Source organism: Halichoeres trimaculatus, unplaced genomic scaffold (assembly GCF_033239565.1).
Source record: "Halichoeres trimaculatus isolate MK-OKI-2021-1 unplaced genomic scaffold, fHalTri1.1 fHalTri1_scaffold_2, whole genome shotgun sequence".
Classification (NCBI taxonomy): domain Eukaryota; kingdom Metazoa; phylum Chordata; class Actinopteri; order Labriformes; family Labridae; genus Halichoeres; species Halichoeres trimaculatus.
In genome coordinates, this window is record NW_027437180.1 from 34,764,312 (window position 1) to 34,786,727 (window position 22,416).

Here is a 22,416-nt window from a genome sequence, read left to right on the forward strand (position 1 = left end):
AAAATCCTCTACTCTATGACTCTGTGGATGTTAGCTGTTAGCATCAGCCAATCATCAGAGGCCTATACATGTAGGTTGCATATTGAGGCACAAAACAGGGCCTGAGAGGGATCTGTCTGCAGGCTCATTGCAGAGAGGGGGATCCCACAAGCAAAGGGAACCAGTCATACTGTACACATGCAGACACTGTCTTTTCTGTGTTGTCAAAACTGTGGGTTTTTAAGTCATTGCAAATATAATTTTTTTCAACCTCTCAAACAGACAGCTTCAATAAATATAGACATCTAGAAAACATGAGTATATGGGTGGGTGATTATGGCAAAAATCAAAACCATGATTTATTGAACCGCCTACCTCGATTTTGGTCAATTCATGATTATCCCACTCTCATCTAAGTTTATTCTGTAATTTTGAAACAAGTAACCGAAGTAAACACACTACTTTTAAAAATCGTCTTACAACCCATTTTTATTCTTTGGCTTTTAACCCCAGTGTGACTAAGTTTCTTTGCCTGGTCTCATTGGCTTTTAATTTCTTTCATTCTCATCTATTTGTTTTTGTTTGCTTTTAGTTGTTTTTACTATGTTTTCTTTTATGTTTTTATCCTTTTAATTTAATCTATCTATCCAGCACTTTGTTCACAGCTGTGGTTGTTTTTAAAAGTGCATTATAAATGAAGTTGGTGTGGTATGGTATATAAAAAATATATAAAATATAAAAAGAGAATATCAAAGGGAGAATAAAGGAAATATGTCGGTTAGAAGCTCTAATTGTTGGTCTTAATAAGGGATGTCCTAATCTGATACACTGATCATTATGGATAAAGGTATCAATATGGCTTTTTGGAGGATCGGATTTCGTTATGTGATCAGGACTGATCCAGTTTTCACGTGTTTTCAGCACCGTCACATTTTACTGCTGCTGTAAATCAAACCATGTTGCAAACATCTGCTGTGTGGGACAACTTCTCTTTGGAATGATGGTAAAACAGCATCTTTCAACATTTCAACAAGTGAGTGTTGCTCAATGAGGTACCAACTGGGCTCACTTTAATACAACAAATATGATTCATCATTTACAACAGAATCACCCATAGGGATGGGCATTGATAAGATTTAATCGATATCAATGCCCTTATCGATTCTGCTTATCGATTCAATTTTTTATCAATAATATGTTCTTGCTGAAGTTCTACTATGATAAATATGTAATTGGTCAGTGGATCTGTATATCTCCCAGCATAATTATAAAGAAATAAGTAAAAATTGCACGTCAGGTGACGCTGATGTACAGTTTTGTAATATGTTATTTACTCAAGTAGGCCATCTAGTGTCTCGAAGTGGTTATAGCATTATTCCAAGTTGTTTGGAACCTTGCTGTAGTTATGAAGCTAACCATGAGCCTAACTTTTCTTTCATTTGCCTGAAAGTATTTTGACATTTGGTGTTATCGGTATTGTTTAAAAAGAGTAACTGTGATATGCCTCTGTGATGAAAGTTGAAATTCTACTCTGAAGCCAAAGTTATACTGATGTATGCTAACCGCTGCACTTTCCTGTATGCATTAGCTTCAAGCTAGCATCATTTACCTATTACCTATTGCTATTACCTATATTTATCTATTTTAAATGTATTGAAAAGGACTTTCCTGTGAGAGAGTAATGTAGATTTCTTTGAGTGTTCAGTTCCTCAGTAAAATTTCATGCTAGAAATCCTTAAACAGGGTTTTCTTGTTAGATTGGAAAATCAGATTGGAAGTCAAAAAATCTGTATCAGGACATCTCTAGTTTTGATTATTTTTTTGATTAATTGCCCAGAGCTACTAGCTTAATGATTCTAATATGGACCACAGACCAATGATCATCAACTGGCAGTTACTTTATTTATCTATTTTTTAAAATCTAATGACACAAACGCCATGTGAAAAGTGTCTTGTGCCATCCCCTGTCTTCAGTCATAGATACCCACAGACTGGCTACATACAGTGACGCACTCGTGGCCCTCTCTTGTTCAGTTGAAGTTGGGTTAATAATTCCTGTTTGTGGGAGTTTTGAGGTTTCAGTTTGAGACAGTCTGGTTGTCTGGCAGATGAGGCACACAGGTACAGCATTTCTAAAAGATGTCTATAAATACAGACTTATCAGTCCATTTTTCATTGACGCTTCTCTTCATCTTAAGATTCTTTGAAAATGACTTTTTCTAAGCTTTAAATTTACTCAGGAAGCCTTTATCCTGCCACTGTCCTCCACAACCTAACACGCTGCATTAGACGGTGATGGACAGCTAGACAGCCTCACAAAGATGAATCCTAAAATATTACAATCTCCCTCTAGTGGCCAACTGCAGTACAAATAATATGAGTCTGTTCACAAATACAAAAAAACATAAATTTGGGATGAAAATTAATGCTTAAAATAATAACCAGAGTCTGCTGAAACAGAACTGTGGCCTTGGTTGACCCCTGGTTCAGGACTTCATGACTGTCCCAATAGAGACTGTTGATTGTTGTGAGCTCATGTTGATAGTATTGTCCTGTAAAGAGCTCTTAAAGGAATCACCAATGTTTAACTTTTCCTCATACAGGTTAGATAAGCTGTGACAACACAGCTGATCAAACTTTACATGAAGTTTTCACTTCAGTGCGACAGTTGTTGTCTCAGATATCTGTCAGAGGCGCTCAAAGACCACCCAGAGTGCTGCTTCTCTTTGTCTGTTTTTGATCTTTCTATCACTGGTTTAAGCTGATCTCCTCTTTTTTTAGACGGATACGCACAAACAGTTTAACTCAGGGGTTTCAAACTATCAAAACTACAAACTCGGGTCACAGTGAGGCTGAAGTTGTAAACACTATCATGTAAATGTAGCCGAGGCATGGTTCGCTCTCCTATGGAAATGAGCTAGAGTGGACTGTGTTTCACATATGAAAGCAAACTTTCTTGCTCTTGCTTTCCACCACAGAAATAACTCCCTCTTTTTCTCTCTTTTTGTCTTTCTCTTCGAGTTCAATAAATAACAAAAGCTCTTAATTGCTGTCACTTTGAGGAGTGGACAGAAATTAGTTCTGCAGTTTGAGTTTCATTGAATTATCTTGAGTTATGATGTGCTCAACCTGGGAGTGTTTGGAAGACAAATCCTCTGACAGAGGTGTGTGACGCTGGAAAAAAAAGAAAAAAAAAGCGGTGTGTGGTACAGTTAACAGAGAGACTTTGTAACCCAGTTTCCAAACTTTCCAAATATAGTTAACAAAAATGTTTCTATTGGCAAAAAGAGCGAGTTCATGCTTGGTATCATTTGTCAGCTTGGGGTAATTACCACACATCCTTTATTGTAGGTCTGTTTTAATGTAACTGAATACCTCAGTGGAGCTTGGACACTGTTTGCTCATAATTACGCGGAGCTTGGAGAGGTGGGACGTGCACAAACTCTGCTGAATTTCATGGATTAAATTGAACAAAACGGTTTGGGTAAGCAGACAGTGTTGTAAATAATGATGAAATGTGTTTATGTCAGGGTGCGATGAGAGGTAGCGCAGAATGGGAAGGAGTCAGGAGTGGGTTTCAAGTGTGAGGGGTGATTTAAAGGCTCTGATGTAATGAGAATATGACATGACTGAACTCCTGCTTTGAGCCTGTGGGGCTGTGATTGGCTGAAGAAAACAATAATACGGTTATAAATCTTATCCTTAGATTCTCCAAAGGATGAATGAAGCTCACATAATCTAATCTTTGTGACTTTTCAGGATGTAAATCCATTAATGCTGCACATCAGGGCTGATGTCAGGCCATGAATTTATTTAAGTTCTAACAAAAGACTACTCCTAATTCTGATTTATCCCTCAGTTAATCCCCTTGTTAATTAATTTATACTTCACTGAAGTAACAAATCTTTTCATACAAGAACTTAAGTTTTAGAAAGATTATTTCATCATTTTCAAACTGAAGAGCTATCTAGTAAAGAAATGACTTTTTGTTGTGTGTTTGAGAAGTTTTCCTCAGGCTTCAGATCATGAACGTGCCTCAGAGACAGAGAGCAGCAGATGGAAGCCACCAGATCAGATTAACGTAGACACCAAAGGTCCACACCTGCTGCATTTGTCACAACTTTCAGTGCACTGTTTTGACTTTGTTTCATGACTCATTCATCCAAATTTTCCTCACATTAGATTAGTCATCATCATCATCATCATCATCATCATCATCATCATCATATGAGAACACATTTCCACACAGCGGAAACTTTTTTTTCCCCTGCCAAGCAGTCTGCTTTTTACTTTTGGCAAGAATCCTTTGGTATCACTATGTTAGTATGAATTTTTGTTTTCAATCCTTCTTTTCTTCTTTTTTTTTGATTTTAAGTTTTTCTTTAGTTAAGTTTAGCGCTGTTAAAACTATCCAGAAGCGGAAGACTCCATTACCCATGAGCACCATCACCCCTGTCATAAAGATGTGATTCTCACCAAAGCGTGCATTTATTTTGGAGAGCAGATCACACCTTATACACACGGGTGTATAAACAAGGGGGTTAGTGGGTGGGTTATGGAGTTTAGGGTAAAGAGTAATGAATGAATGAATGAAGGAGTATTTTATTCCACTTACATTATTCAGAATATGATTTATGCCTGAAAGCTTTACAAATAATTGTTTTGGGGGTTCTTTTTGTTGCTGCTGTTGTTTTGTTTTTCCTGGTTGTTTTTTTTCTCTATTATTATTTATTTTTGCGTTTTCATTTGTTCTTTTCTTTGTTGATTTTCTTTTTTTCCTCTTTGTATTATTTTCACGTTGAAAAAAAAAACATTCAATTTAAAATAAATAAATAAACAAATACATTAACAAACAATATAAAAGAGTGTATGCATAGTTGCACAAGATTTTTTATTCCAAAAATAAAATAAAAATAAAAATAAAATATTTTTGCCTCTCCAATAGAATAGAATGGAATAGTAAGCACATGTAAATAGGGGTAGGACTCGAAAAGCTTCTGCTCCTTCCTATTTCTTTTTGGACTCATGAAATGCTTTATTTAGTGGTTCTAAGACATTATGGTACTGTTTACCCTTCAATGGATTTATTTTTGTTAACTTTTTAGTTTGTTTGTCCAAAATAAATAGATTAATAAATAAATCTTCTTTTGAAATCAACTTTTCTTTGTTCAAGACAACTTTTTTTCACTTTTTATTTGTAGTTACATCACACTTTTGTTGGAAACGTGTCAATTATCAAACTTCGTAAACTCAGTCTGTAGGCTAGTGTCCAGAAGGTGAGCAGACTGTTTCGTTAGTTAGTCACAGCCCGGTGCACTGAGACGTGTCTGTAACATTAGTAAATCCTGGTTAGCTTTGTCCTGCCCGTCATCTACCAATCAGAGCTAACGTAACCTCACTCTTCACTTTATTGATAGACTCTCAAGTTTGAACAGACCACTGCAGAATAACTGCTGACTGTGGGTTGGAATGAACATTATCACAAACAGTTTAACCCGTGTTTTAGCCCGTGCTCTACCACTTTTGTGTTGAGCTTTCTCCTGCTCTGACGTTCTTTTTCTTTCTGACAGTCCAGCGTCGGCCATTACTATTAAACTTTGTCATCTGGTGCAGTCCCATCAACGGAACTTTTAGTCTATGAAATAGCTTTTAGAAATAATAACTTTAGTGCTGCTAAAATTATCTTAAATTGTGGATTATAAATAGGCAAATATGTAAAAGTGACAATAATTCAAGATCACTTATTAAGTCCTAGCTTAAGGACTCAAACTTTCACTTCAATAAAAAAGGAATTAAAAATGGATGTACTGATAATGATCAGTGGTATTGGTTATCAGTGTATTAGGGGGAAGACATCCTTGTTACCAATCTAGGCAAAAAGCTCTATGCCTTTTTTATTCTTTGCAACTTGATTTAAAATGTTCCTCTGATGCATTTGCTTTGTTTTTTGCGGCATTTACAGTCTACAGGGTATAAACGTTCGTATTTGAAAAGAACTCATGTTCATTCTGAAGAATTATTTTGCTGGTAAACATTTAAATATTTCACAGTTAAAATGAATAGTAATTTCATATACTCATTTTTTGCCTTTTACCCAAACATTACCAGTCTTATCCTACAGTAGAACATGCAGTTTATTATTTAACACTGGTATCTGTATCGGTATAGGTGTTGTTTCCTCATTCAAATGTGACAAAGGCAATTATTAGACAACTATAATAAAACACTTCTAAATCTTGGTAATTAGCAGCAGTAATTATGCTTCAATAATCTACAAAAGTAGGTCTGTGTGTTTTGTAAACTGTGCTCCACAATGTAGCTTCGAGGAATTCAACTTCTCCCGTTAGGAGAAACAAACCCACATGAGAGTGAGTTATGAGACGCTGAAAGAATCAAGCCTGGGACACATGAGACGGGATGTAAAAACGACAACTAAAAAGAGAGGTTAAATCTGCACAATTAGCCTGGCTGGCAGACACAGCACAGGATAGGGGTTAATGATACACAACGGCCCGTCCTGATGAATGTGTGTTTGCATTCCTGCTCGACAGGAGAATGGGCCCAAAGCCACGGAAGGTGTTAATGTCGGTGCAGGAGGAGCGGATGAGGAGGGTGAAAAATGAATCTTTGTCAGAGCGTTGGTGTGAGATGAGTTTCTGTTTGAGGTGTAAGACATCAGGTGTTTTTATCTGCTCATGAAGCATCATCGCGAACCGTTTCTCCGTCTCTCCTGCAGATGTTTTACCTTTCAGACATGCCTCCTGTCAACCTGACTGATTGGCTGGTTTATTTATTTACTTCCTGGTGACTGATGTGAGAAAACTCTGGCTTAAACTGTCAGCATGCGGCTAATATTTCCTCACAGGCTGCCTTTGGAAGCAGCGCTGAAAAAGCTTCAAACTATGCTGCATGTGCGAGGATACGGGGACGCTGTGAGGTGTCTGTGGGCTTGTTTGCACAGAGATTCAGCTCCTGTTATCTTTCCCTGCAGCTATAGAAGAGGTGAGAAAACATGCCCTCTCTGCTTTTTCCACCCCCTCCTTCTCCTCCTCTCTTTCTTTGACCCTTATTAGCTACGCTGAGGGCTGGTGGCAGCCGATTCATCCAACACTTAATAGTGAGCACACCTGCGTGGGGGTGTGTTCTTCTCCTCCTTTTCTCCCCCTCCTCTCCCACTCTTCTATTCCATCTTTCAATGTCTTGACAACTTTTTTTTTCCTCGCTTTGTCTCTTCTTAAATTTTTCCTCCGATCCTGCCTGTTTCTCATTCGTCTCTGACCTGCACAGGGGATCACTTCACACCTCTGCTCTGTTTGTTTTGCTTGTCCTGTCATCTCCTCACTCCCCCCTCCTCCTCCTCTCCCCCAAACGAAGCCAAATAACTCAACTGTCGATGAGGGGAACACCCAGCCCAACATGCCTGTACCTCCACAACCTCCCCAGTCCCAGCAGACTCTCAACTCATCTCTGCTGACAGAAGGAGACGAGGGCACGGCTGTGTCAGGAGGAGACACACTTCCTGTAACTCGTCTTAAACTTCTGCATGAAGGCTGTGGTGTTGAATCTGTGACTGCTGCTCCAGATGCTTATGTCAATATCTGAAGAAGAAGAAGAAGCTCTCCGTACCTTTGCAGGCCTTTCTATGTGAGATGGGTTTGGACAGGTCTCTGTAGTAGCCCTCCTTGCAGTAGTGGCAGTGCCGCCCGGCTGTGTTGTGGCGACAGTTGAGGCAGACTCCTCCGCTCTTCCTACCTGACAACTTGTACAGCTCCATGTTGAAGCGACAACGTCGGGCGTGCAGGTTACAGTTGCAGGCTGAGGATGAAACAGAAATATAAGATACATAAGATTAGAAGAGGAAAAAAAGTCAAGGTAGGAACTGAGGTAGAGTTTGTTGGGATCATTTAAGTCACAGATTTGTTAAGACACAGTAAAGAGCTTTTTTTTTCAAGATTTGGTGCGACATGTTGCGAAAATGGATGATTTTTTGTTTTGAGCTGACAGTTATTAACGGAAGTTTGTATCTTATTCATCAATAATATGAGAAATAAAACACATCTCAAAACTTGAATACATTTGATGTTTATATATATATATTTTTTTCACACTTTAAGAGTACATTTTCCCGTTTATACGGTGGCCCTGAGAGCTCACAGCGCTGCGATTCAATCGTTTTTCTAATGTGTTGTGCTGTGGAATTGATATGACAGGGTTAGACATCAGACAAGGTTATTTCCAAAAATTTCTAGAAATTTTGTGGAGATTCTCATGTCTGCCTATTTTGAAATTACAGATGAAAATTTGTTTCACAAAATTGCGGCACATTTATGCAAAATAGAAAAAATATGAAGTTCAATATAAAATTTATAACTGCCGAGAAAAGAGCCAAAAACAGAAGAGCAACAATGACATAATACGACACAAATGACAGGATATGGCATGGTTTGACACGACGTGATGCTGACAAGATATGTAATGATGTGACAAGACAGGATACGATATATTGCAAAGTGAAATTACACTGTACTGCTTTATGACCTTTTGCAATGTGAAAAACTACTTTTAACTTTGAAATACATTATGATAAGTTGTGATACATTATGATAAGCTGTAATACTTTGTGATGTGAAAATACGATATGATATTATATACAATATTATTGAAACAAAAAGATATGAGGACACATTATGGTGTATTATTTATTGATAGGGATGTTTGATGCCAGCTCTTTTTTTTTTTTCAAAAATATCAAAAAAATAATATTAAAAGTGCTAAGTGCTTTTATTTATTTATTTATTTATTATTATCATTTTCCTCTTCTATTTATTGTGTCTTTCACCTTCCCGCTGTTTGATATATTCTTATTAATGTTTGTTTTAATTCATTGAGTTTTTATTCATTGTGTTTTTATTGATCTTGATTTTATGCCTGTACAGCACTTTGGCTAACTGCGGTTGTTTTAAAATGTGTTATATAAATAAAGTTTGACTTGACTTGACTAAATAAAACTAAAAACTATCAGAGTTCAAGTATGTTTTTTTAATAAACTGAAGTGTGAAATAAAACAGTTTAACTGTTAACTCTCCCTGGTTCAGTCCTGTAGTCCGAACAGAAGCTGACGAATATTTGCCATGCTGTTAAACTGCAGTAGCAGCAACCAGGGGCGCTGTCAGGGATTTTGGGCCCCATGAAAAGAAAAATTACTGGGCCCCCATATAATTTTATTAGGGGCCTTTCTGGGCCCCTAAAATCCTTCCCCTTTCCCCACCTTTTTGGCGGCCATGGCAGCATCTACTGGCAGGAGATCTTGCTCGACGTGAGACTTTTGCCTTGAGTATCAGTTGATGGTATGGGCAGCCTACATGAGTACCCATACCTTCAAAGTTTCTTAGGCCTAAAACAGCTGGAATTGGCTGCAGCTTAGCCTAAACAGGATAAGCGGTAGAAGATGAATGGATAGATTCTTGATATGTTAAAAAAGGACATGATGTATTATGGTACGATACGATAAGTTGACATGAAAGGTAAAGATATCAAACACTGCAAGACGATACATTGTGACAATACAGTACAATTGATTCGATGTCGGACGTTGCAATGTGACATTATAGGACAGAATTAACTTGAATTCAGTACGACTCATCACAGTTTGATACCACAGGTTGGAAATGGTACCACAAGTTAAGAAAGGAAACTTTACAGTTCAACACAATTTGACACAGTCTATGATGCAACAGTACTTTGTACGTGCAGCTTCCTCCAAAAACCACAACAGACGTGTCAAGAAACACTCACGTACTGATGAAATACACCAACAACATTTGTAAGAGTTGACCAGGAACCAAACATTTCACTGGCCAATCAGAAGTGATTTTTTTCCCTCTCTCTTGTAGTAAAGTTTGGTGGGTCTGGGGTTATTTGGCTGATCTCTGACTGGATGCAGATACTGAGGGTCAGTAAGAGACACAAACTTCTCTGATAATGAAGTCAAACTCTTCCTCTTTCTGCTCCTCTGGTTCTCAGGAGAGGAAGCTGCACTGAGCAGAAAGTGAAAGCCTGGTTTTATCATTTCCTCCGCTCCCTGTGAATCCAGACCCCTCACCACCGCTTGTTTACTGATCACTACAGTTGCCCTTGCTGAGCTTAATTAGCCGGCTGATGTTTATTCATGACTCTCTGGCAGCTGAGCGAGGCTGGCGTGCCCAACTTCATTAAGACCGACCGTCCGAGACACCGGTCCTCCACGAGCAGCACAGACACACTCATACATTATTTACAGACACACTTCTGATACAGTTAGTGCTTCTGCCATGTGAGGGAACATACTGTACTTTCTGTGTGTGTGTGCATGGAAATGAGGGTTATCTGGGTCCAGCGGAGTCCCCTGGTTGGTTTGTGTGTCAGCTCATCGTCTTCTCATCATTACGAGGAAGACGGAGGGAATATCCCACAACATCCCTCAGCTTCACATTCCTCTGGTGTGTGTAAGTGTGTGTGAGTGTGAGTAGTTGTGCACTTTTTTAATGTGTGTTTCTGAGAACATTTCTTTTGGATTTATGTGTGAGTGTGTGCGTGTTTCAGACTCCTGGGATTTCCCTTCTCCACTCCAAGGACCTAATTACAATATCACACACCAACACACACACACACATTAGCTGCTGTGTGTTTTATCAGCCTGAGTTTAATTAGTGAAGTGTCTCTGCCTCTGACTGAACGTCTCAGTATTTACTGCAGAGTAAATAAAGTAAGACTTTTAACGCCATGAGACTTCAGAATGATGACGCCTTTATTTTACTGTTTCAGTAGTTCCAACTTTCCTATCTTGTATTTTTATTAGGGCTGTCAATCGATTAAAATATCTAATCGCAATAATCACATGATTGTTCATAGTTAACTAGCTATTGATCTCAAATTGATCACACATTTTTTCATCTTTTCCAAATTTTTAATTGATTTATTTTTTTAACCTTTATTTTACCAGGAATAATCCCATTGAGATGCAAGATCTCTTTGACAAGGGAGTCCTGGCCAAGACAGCAGCACAAGAAAGTTTCAGACAGATACCAAGACGGAGACAATAGACAGCGATAAATCAACAGTGCAAGTTCATAAATTAGCAGTGCTCGGCAGACAAAAACAATCATCACATGATTCTCAATCCTGATTTTGAAATAGTCCAAGCTAACATGATTGTCTAGTTTCAGATGGTCTTGGAGCTCAGACCAAGATGAAAGAGCAAAAACACTAAAAGCTCTTTGACCAAAGACAGAGCGAGTTCAAAAACCACAAATAAAATCTGACCATTTGTACCTTAAAGGGATAGTTCAGTTTTTTTGAAGTGGGGTTGTATGAGCTCTATGTGACCACTAAGGACATTAGATACAGTAGAAAGTTGTCTCCTCTCCCTCAGTAAGACACAAACTTTAATCGATGGTGACGATGAAATAGACGCTAACAGGGAGAGACCATACCAGATTCAAAGGCTATTTTCTCTGCCTACAAGAACTAAAATCAAAAAGTAATACCACAGTTTAAGAGTACGATACATCAAATATTTTTTAAGTGCATTAAGTCTACGGAAATATAAACATTTATCCGGACCTAACTAACTGGTCATGTGTCCTTCATGCGCCCCGTCCCCCCTCCTCCTTTCAGCTGTAGGGAATGTAAACAAGCTATGCTTCAGGCGCCAGTTTTAGCCTCGTGTAAGTTTGATCAAGTATCGTAATTCTTTAGTTTGTACTCTAAGGATTGTGAGGCAGCGTAGGAAATTCAAAATGAGTGACTATGACAGCGACAAAGAAGTTTCATTCACTTTGGAACCAAAAGGATACCTGTATGAACCGAAGTAGCTACACAGAAGATGAGCTGCTACAAATGGAGACTGAAAGGAATACAGAGGAAACATTTGCGGACTATAAAGAATAGTGGGTGTTTAAAGGCTGTGTTATGATTTCCGTGCGGATATGAGACACACAAGAGAACACATGGGGCTTTTTTGCATTTAAAACCCTGCGCGAGGTTCATTGGTGTCCATTCCAAAACTGCAGGGGGGGTTATCACAAACATTCATCTACCAGAGAACTAAACGAGAGACGGGGAAATTTGCATTTGTCTACAATATGACACATCTGTCCCGTGGATTTTTCTAGGTCGTTATGACCAATTTCTTTTCTCTGCCGAGAGTGGCTGAAATTTTACACCATGAATTATTTACCACTCGGTTATCACAGTGATCTCTGTGTGAAGAGTCATACAGATGCCTGAATTTCTGCACTTTGACTGCTAGGAGATCCTGTTCTTTCTGTCCAGCAGGTTAGAAATTTTTAAGTGTGGAAATTTAAGTGGAAATTTTGCGTGTAAAAGGGACTGTGCAAGGGGGTGTGGGTGCAAAAACGTCCGCACTAAGCTGCGCGGACCCTGCAGACGTGTCAAGCATAAATCAGCCTTTAGAGGGCTGTGTCGGACAAAACAACTTAACACAAGACAAAAAGTGTCTAAAGTTGAAGCAGTGCTCGTTGAGTCTTAATTTGCTGGCTCTGATGAGATCACAATGTTATGTCAATGCTGTATTGAGTCCTGATTTCCCAACCTACGGGGCGGCCGAGGGTCATACACAGAACACGTGCACCTTAATCGCCCGTCAAATAAGTTAGTGGCATTATAAGATATTTGCCGTAACAGGTTATTATCATGTTCACAGCCCTAAATTTTATTTGTCATTAGTGATGAAAATCACCTGAAACTGCCCCCAATATTCAAAACATTGGTTCATTTTTTCTTTAATCATGACATAAATCCCAATAAAATCAATTTTCATTTGCAGATGTGTCGTTATGAAACAGACAAGAACTGTACTTTCAGGGGAAATGCCACCAGAGTGAATCCAGGTTAACCTCATTATCTCGACTTTTCTGTCCTGTGAACTCCTTTCTTTAAAGTGACACTGATCTGATGTTTGCATTGTTTTCTTAAGCTACATTTACACCTCTGTGAGACTCATGTTGGTGGCCTTTCACGCTGCACAGCCGATGCTTTTCTTCTCCTGGCTCCACTGGAAATCCCCTGAAGCCCCCCACACTGCCTTAACCGTCACTGAGTTTGTCGTGACACAGATTTGTTGAAGTTTCAGGAGTCAGTGTACGTGTTATTTTTTTTTCTTCTGCATATTTCATCATTATCATTAACTGCATTTATTGTAGCCGCCACTATAAATGGATTAAAACTCTACGACTGCTCTAAAGTGATGTGTGTCACTGTGACAAAGACCTGAGCCAGCTGTCAATCAAGCTGAAGAGAGCAGGTGAAGTCAATCCGTGTTCCCGGTTTGCATGAAATCCATCCCTCAGTGAGAGGGGTCCTCAGACCTGCAGACATGTCTCTGTGACACAACAAAGATCGCTTCACACCCTCTACAAGGAAACACTAGACCACCGAGAATAAAGCTACTGTCCTGCAAGGCATGCTGGATATTTGAGTCAGGGGACGAGGTGGATGTGAAGGTGTTTGGCAGTGTCAAGCTTCAGAGGGTATTAAGTCAGATAAAGGGGACGAATGAGAGACAATTTATTTAAACTCACCAACACCAGACGTGATGCAAGACGTTAATCATGATGCACAAAATACTGTTATCACTGGCTCCTTTCCAACACTCATACTTTATAAGAAGAGACTTTAAATTAAAGCAGACTCAAGTGATCTCATCAGGTTTCCTGTGCCAGTATGAAACAATGCTGTCTGTTTATAGGTGGTTACCTGTTTCCAGTCATAGCATGTAATTAACTTAAAGAGGTATGAGGGGTAGCGGTGCGTTGTCAGTCAGGATCAAACTCTGTGATTCTTTTATTTTAACAATTTATCCTCACAAGAATTTATTTAAACATGTTTGTTTCACCCAAAAATACACTCCTATCTTCATTTTATTAAGAATTAAAAAGTTTTTTTCTATTTATTTTAGTTCCACTTTGTAAAGCTGAAGGGACAATAGCATTTAAAGTGTTGCTCTTTTAGTAAGGTCAGCCATAGAGTGGGTCCAACCATCAAAACTGCAGCCACTTCCAGCAGGAAGCTACTTTATCCACTGCCCTGTCCTCTTGGAATACAAAATAAATACAAATGAAAACAAACCAAAAAAATAAAAATAAATAATGATGATAATAAAAACAAACAAACAATCAAATAATAATAATAATAATAATAATAATAATAATAATAATAATAATAATAATAATAATAATAATAATAATAATTATTATTATTATTATTATTATTATTATTATTATTGTTATTATAAATAACAATAATAATACTGAACAAATAAAAAAAATAATTAATTAATTAATCAATTAATTATTTAACTAAAATTATTTAAAAAAAAACAGAATTTAATCAATTCAGAAAAATTGTAAACATATCAGACAGCAGACCAGGTTTCAATATTCCTAAAAGCCGTACATCCTCTCCATTACCCTGATTATTCTCACAACATAAAGCTGTAACCTGTAACCCAAACTATATATATTTTTTATATTGTTATAAATTTATTTACATGTCCTCATCAATGCCTCTAGAATATTTCTCAATCGTAAATTTTGGATCATTTCAGGTTTAATTCCTTAAGATATATATATATATATATATATATATATATATATATATATATATATATATATATATATATATATATATATATATATATATATATATATATATATATATATATACACATTTTTTTTTATAAGGCACGATATATCTGTCAAAAGTGACAATGATGAAAATACAGAATTCAGAAATACTGGGCATCAAAGTAGAATGAACACTTTTCTTTAAAAGATTCCCTCTCTCACACTGCGGAAACAAAAATCTAAGCGAGTGTTTGTGTCTTATTTTTGGTAAAAATCATTTTATTAGGTTTAATTTGAGTCACATTTACCTGTCAAGACTAGAAAAATATCTTAATTCAAGATATCAAAAGAGAAAAAAATGGCATCTGAATTTCTAGTATAGTAAAAGAATCTGTCAATGGGTTACAAAATAGAAATGATACAAGACACACAATTTCACTCCTTACAAGCGATTCAGACATCATTGTGTCTTTTAGTATCCTGAAACAAATTACTTCTCTTGACTTGTCAGGTAAATGTGGCCTATATTAAGTCAAATAAAACAATTTTATTATATTAGATTTTGCAGTGAACAAAACACCAGGACTCATCAGAACGACTGCCGCAGGAAACACTTCTCTCTGCTGCTGAAATACCTGCCACCTCCTCTCAGACAGACCGCTGTGACAACTTTTCAGAATAATACAGCAAAAAGCAGCACTACTGGGCACTTACACACTCACACAGAGCATTCCTCACGCTTGCTCTTTACAAGCAGCAGGATTCAAGGTCTCTGCCCTCAATGGAGACACAAAAGCTGAGCTGTGGTTTATTTCAGCCAAGCGATCAGCTCACACACCTTCACGGCAAACAAAAGCTACAGCTGCTATTCACACCGGCTCACACACATATACACACACACATACACACACGCTTGATGCAGCCAGGTGCAGTCTGAAGAAGTGTTTGCTCTCAGCTTTGCAGGAATCAACACTTCCTCAACACGTCTATACGTCAGCATCTGAGCAACAAACGGTGTCAAATGTCTGAAAAAGTAGCTTTAATCGACCAAAATGATGAAAAACAAGAAGAAAATGTTTAATTTTTACAGAATAACTGTTTAGTAAGAAAATAGGTGAGTTTTTTTAATAAATACCAAGCTGTTCTACATTTCCCTCCCAGTCAGGCTCTGTGGTCTACTTTCACTCAGGTTAACTGCTTCAGGCTGGATTAGCGGCTGGCTGGGCGTCTGTAACCGCCCCCAGGTGAGCAGTAAAAAGAAGTGTGAAGTGATACCTTTAACTCAGGGGTAATTGAATTAGCTGGATGAAGCTAAGCTCTTCAACACTTCCTGAAACAGGGGAACACGTCCAGCTGAAAAGACAAAAATCTGCACAGTCTGCCACCTCTTTTAACCTCCAGCTGCTGAATCTAACAGGAAGATGGTTTGTTTATCAGGTTTTGCAGTTTCCCGCGCGTCCCCTCTGCAGCAGCCCCGCTCAGTGTGTCAGTGTGTTTTTGGAAAGCGGGCTAATTAGTTTCTCCGAGTGGTTCCCAGCCTCTATCTCCTGACCTCGGTGATGCAGCGGAGGCTGCAGCAGACAGAGGTTTGACTAATTAGAGGGAAAATTCAAGAACAGAGCGAGAGGTTGAGGTTAAGCTCGTTGTGCTTGTGATAAGCCGGGTAATTGAGCGATGTCGGTCACAGCCTTGGTTTGGTCTGAGGAGACACTCAAGTTGCTCATCTCTAGGCCGATTCCACACGCTGCAGTGAGCTAGTTATAGCTGCTCTATCAGAAATACTTCTACATGGAAAAAATGAAACTTCTGCCCTTTCTCTTATCAACGCTTTCTAACAAAATACATTTTCAACCAATTTGTGAGGTCTCCACATTTTTCCATTCAGCTTTTCAGATTATCAGCCTCTCTGCTGCTGTCATCAGCACATCTCACCGCACACATTTTGAGTCAAAGTCATCAGAAGCAAGCAAGGAAGAAACCTGCCACTGTAGATATGCAAGCATGAGTCTTTAGACCAGGGACAAAAGACAAACAAAGGCAAATCTGAACCAAAATATAGAATTTAATTCTGTGGATGGATTTATTTAACTGTTCCAAGTGCCAGCTTAATATACATGCTTGATATGTGACAAGACTAATACAAACAACATAAAATCATAAGTTGAGCAAAATTATAAATAAATATAAATAAATTCAAGTATTCTTTCAAAAATTTTGAAAGTTTTTTAAATTTGGAAACTTTTTTTTTTTTTTTACAATTTTTTGACATTTCAAAATTTTTAACAACTTTTACGATTTCAAAAATTATTGCAATTTAAAAAAATAAATCACAATATTTTGAAATGTATGCAAAGTTCTGACAATTCCAAAGTTTTTGCATAGTTAAAATTTTGGAAAAATGTAGAAACTTCCTAAATTTTGCAAAAGTTTTCACATTTTTCACATTTACAACATTTTTGCACATTTTTAAAATTTCCCAGATTTTGAAATTTCCAAAAAATACACATTTTTTTTAATATTTAATATTTGATTTTTACAATTTTAATAATTTTTGCAATTTTTGAAAACTTTTACAATTTTTTTTTTCAAATTTATCCAGAAAAAAAAAAAACCCAAGACTTTCATTTACAATTTCATGAATTGCAAAATAGCTTGTGTAGAATCTTAAACACTTTTTACTTTTGATTGAGAAGATAAAGTAGATTTTGTGCCTCCAGAATTTTTCAATCAAGGTGAGCTGAAGCAAAATTCCTCTTAAAAAAGTAAAGGTTGCAGACCCCTGCTTTAGACCAATATTGATTATATATTGTCTAACTTCTACTTGCACTTAAACAGGAATTTCTTGTAAACACTTTACATTGCACATTCTCCTTTCTTCTGTTGGTGGGTGAAGTTATTTATCCTTGAGCCAGCTCATGAAACCTCATTCATCTGCACATCTCACCCAAACAGGACAGAAACCCAGAACCCAACACCAGCGCCTTCAAGCAGCGGAGCAGCAGGAGCTCAGCGAGTCTGTCTCCTGCTTTTAAACAAACACCAAGGGGAGTCTGCATTTGGGTGCTCTCAAAAAGTAATCAGATTAACTTCTGAAACCCCCTTAGGAGAAAACTCAAGGCCTCCTTCTCTGAGGAGTTCAATAAGTGTAGGTTCACCGCAGCTTATTTGTGCAATGTTTTCACTCACTGTGCCCTGAAATATGTGGAAAAACTTGACACCGTGGTATACCATATGGTGCATAAATTAAATCATGGCAGCCTGTGAAGCATCCCTCTTCCCCCTATCTCTGCCTCTTCTCACTATCCCTGGGGGGTGGATGGGGGGGAAACAGAACACACATGCTGGGGAAGTTTGGAAAGTTTGACAGGCTGATCATTGGATCAGATGTGTTCAAACAGCAAACTTTCACTCATAATAGATTCATTTTAGAGATGTAGTGAGCATGATCCTGTTCCATCTATACACCTCATGCAGCTAATCATGATTTAATCTCATGAAAGACACAATAAGAGACACTAAAAGGATGGGTTTGTATGCTTAATATTGTCAACAACAGACACAGTGAAGGTTACTTAACAACAAACATCCTTGTAAAAGTTTTTATTTATTTAACTCAAACCTGATACTCTATGTTTTTTTAAAGTGTAGCCATAGAAAGTTTCATGTTGGTCGTTTAATCTTCAGATAAAGCCAGGCCTCTTGAAGCGATACTGTCAACAACGAAAAGCCACAGAAGCCGTCCTCAGGCACGACGAACATTAGACTCAAAGATTAAGGAAAATGATCTTTGACGTCAGTGATTTTGCCTGAAGACGGTGGTGGTTTCCCCTTGTTTACAAAAAGTCAAAAAGTAGAGAAGCTGCCGCTGTATATGTAAAAATATGAGTCCTCATAAACTTTCACAGTAGACACTTCACATTCCACTTTTCCTCTTTTGCTCAGAGTCCAGTAAAGCGTCCTAGAGCCAGGTCTTCAATGTAAAAATCTCCTGTCACTAAAAACAGCTGTTTTCATCACAAACAGACGATCCAGTTCTCTAGTCTAAAATCTTGTTACATCCTAAATTGCTGCATGTATAATGTCATTTTATATGCCAAAATACTTGACCTAACCTTGGAGTAATACAGGAAAACGTATCAGAAATCCTGGTAATGGACAAAAATGGACAAATCGGAAAACATTTCATTGCGTTTTGGCCTTGCGTTTAGTTGAGACAGCGTTGCGTTTTGTCAGAAAACTGAAACTTTTAAAAAAGGTTTTCCAGAGTGGAGAGTTTTCAAAACTTCTAAACACAGAGCAGAGCGTTTTAGGGTGAAACACTGACGTCACCACCACCTCGCAGGATGGCGCACGCAGCCACAACTTCCAGTCAAGCCATTCTGGTCCAATTGGTGGCGGTAATGTGCCTCAAGATTGGATTGCCGACCGTCTCACACAATAAAACGGGAGAAAAAGAAAGAACAACCACAGCAATGATGAAAAAATACATATATAAAAAAACGAAATGTAAAAATATATAAAAAATACATCTGGTTCTTCTTCTCCTTCTTTAAAAGCTGTCTAAACTTGAAAGCATTAGTGCGCATGCACGTGATTTAATGGCGCCACTTCAGTACAACTCCACATCGCCAAGTACTGGTCTGGCATGGCCACTACACCATTGTGACTTGTCCTCTTGGAGTTGTAAGAAAGCAGATCACTTTCACGCTGTCCTCACGTAAACGCGGGTGGCTTTTGGAACTGAAAGAAAGAATCTATGCGGGAGTCTCCGTGTAAACTTGGCCTAAGACTGCCATGACTCAGGAATTGGACACAGGTGGTTTTTCAAGAAGAACTTTTTCAAGTTTGAAAAGGTTAAAGTAAGAAAAACATTACAATGTTTCAATAGGGACAGTTACTGGGTTTATGCAAAGGGAAAATACAAAAAAAATCATAATACATGTTTTAGTAAAACCATGTTGAAAAAGGTGTATCAAATTTGATACAGCAGGCATATAAGGTCATGTAACCCTAAAACAGTCAATCGCCATTCAATTGTATTTCATGCATTATATCTAACATCAAGCAACATCCAGTCTTTTTAATTCTAAATTAAATAATTTGGTACATTCAGAGTTAAAAACTAGGTGTGTAACTTGCTGTATTGCTGTATGAAAGGAAGGCCTGCATCAGCAGTGCACAGGCCACTTTGCCCATGTGTACTGTCAGAAATGCAGAGTGCATCTTTGCTTGAACAAGGAGAGAAACTGTTTTCAGGCCTTCCACCATGCAAAATAAAAAGGTTGTGAACTGCAACTTGTTTTCCAAGCTTCCACCCAGCTAGTTCCATTGGTGGCTTTCTCACGACTGCATGATGGTAGCACTGTTTATTTATTTGTGATTTGTGATTTATTTTTTTGTTTGTTATGGAAAAAAACAATTGTTGAGCATTGTGACCTCATGTATTAAATATGATACAAATTGAAACTCATATACGGAAAATGATATTTGAATTATATTTTTGGTTGTTCAGAGGGACCAATAAAGGCTCAATGGTTTGGGCTTTACAGGGTTAAATTTAAACTGTGAATGTGTTGATTTTACTGTAAAAATTACAGCAATAAATTGTGAAACATATCAGTTAAATATCCAAAAATTTTAGTGAATTTTTTCGGTCTAATGTTTGGTTGTTTTTAATATAAATAATATATTCATCTAATATTTATTTCTTAATGCAACCATCATGTGTTTTATTAAACCTTTACTGAACCCTACCTTGCAAATTAAACAAGGAAAAAGTACAAGTTGACCTTTAGATTTTTAATTAAGTGGAACAAAGTGAAAAAGTTCATTTTAAGAGCCTGAAGTTTCTACCTGAGGGAATCTGATTCTGATGATAAAAGCTCCTGTTTTTTTATCTTCTGTGGAGGCAAACTGTTTATTCACACTTAGTCTGATCAGTTTATTTTCCATGTGTTTAATATTAAACAGCAGAAACTGGCAGTAAATGAGCTCAGATATTTATACAACCATATGATGACTGTAAACAGGCCTCAAGCTGCGACTTTAACAGCAGACACAAAGTGACAGCATAAAACAACAGTGGTGTCATCATCCTTTAATGTCTGGGATTTCTACAGACTTCATCAGCAATCATCCTGGATTAATTCAGAGTTGATACTTTTCTTCAAGAGGAGTGATTTAAAACATCACCTTGGTTCCAGGTAACACTAACACCTCCTGTCAGGAAGATGACGGACCACACCAACGAAGAAAACGTGATTCACTGACAGTGGAATTTTAATAATCACCCGTTCCTGATAATGACTGTTTCCCCCAAAACAGATGGACTTCTTTAAGCCACCGTAATAACTGTTGAACCAAAACATGAGGTGGAATTAAAGGAATATTTATCTACTGGAACCGTCTGGTCTCTGTTTAATATCAACTTATAAATCATGGCAACTGTTTATTTGGACTCTTATAAACTAAAAGCATACCTGACGAGGTAAAGGCGGGGGTTTCCACACATAATAAGAGCTTGTTTGAAGGATTGAGATGATGGATGGATGTCATTTAGCATCAACAGCTCAATTCATCCTTCAAAATAAGTTAATTACTTGTTTTATTTTGAAATATTTTAACATTTAACTGCTTGACTGGAGAATCCAAAAATGAAACTCCATGTTTTTTAAATTCCTTTTTAAAATGTTTTTCTGCCATTAAATGCCTCCCTGGTGTCAATTTTTTAAAGATAGTTTAAATTTTACAATAAAATTCATGTGTGAAAGAAAATCTAAGATCCCACAAGAGTAGGAAATGAAAGAAAAATCAAACCTCCTTCCTAGATTTTCAGATTTTATACGGTAAGCAGAAATCACAGGGGTAACAGTTTCCTCGTTATCCAAAAGTTTGAATTTCACTTTTTATTTTTGCCGCCTCAAACTTTACATCACAAACTGTTCATGTTTCAGATGAACTCACAGAAAGAAACACTTCTGCACGTGAGGGCCTGGTCAGCCTGGGAAAGGGTGCGTGTGAAGATTACATCAGTCTAATTTAATTCCTTTATTGCAGCCAATTAGCCGCAGCACTTTAGCCCCCGGTGAGCCTCCTCGCCCCCTCGCCCCCTCGCTCCGTCTCTAATGACCCTGACTAAACTCTGGAGCTCAGCTGCTCCCAAAGAAGGCAAAGAAGTCTCACTGCTGCTCTATTTTTAATGTGGAGTTTGACAGAGCACAGAGGACGGAGGGGGAAATAATTAAAGAGGATATGACAGAGATAAGAGGTGCTTGTTCAGTCCCAGGTCTGACTCCAGGAGCCTGGCTAACTAAGACGGAGTCACACAGAATATTCATCAGTCCTGGATGACGGATGATTTACAAACTTATTTATTTCTCTGTCTGTGTTTCATAATTTAACCCTCTGATGTTTTTGCTCATGTGCTACATCCCCCAGTGAAGACAGATGCTCTGTATTTACAGCACGCATCCTGTCAGCGGGTGATAAAATGCTGTCTGATTATGTGAGCGCCGCAATTAAAGAGCTGTGAGAACCGCGCTGCCTCAGAGCGAGCGGGGATCCCTCCTGACGCCATTAGTGGTGGAGCCAAGGTTAATGTTAAGCAGCAGATTTACAGTAGACTGCAGAGTAAACAGGCTGCATATCTGTGTTGCATGCACAAGCAGACGGTTTGAAAGTAAGAAAGGTGATGTGTGAGCGCTATGAGTCCTTTGTTTGCATGCATAGGTTGAAAAAACAACAGGGGGCTGCATAAATTTTCATAACGTAATGATCTGAATCTCTATTTTTCTCTTCTTTTTTGCTCTGTGGG

At 37.8% G+C, this 22,416-nt stretch overlaps 1 protein-coding gene across 1 annotated transcript in view; it reads right to left on the reverse strand.

Annotated features, from left to right (window-relative positions):
* The window catches only part of ntn1a (netrin 1a), a 92,970-nt gene that overhangs the window by 36,401 nt on the left and 34,153 nt on the right, over positions 1 to 22,416 (reverse strand). The window contains exon 3 of the mRNA XM_074689341.1: positions 7,606 to 7,794. Coding sequence (XP_074545442.1) covers positions 7,606 to 7,794 — 189 coding nt within the window. The remainder of the gene's footprint in view (positions 1 to 7,605; positions 7,795 to 22,416) is intronic.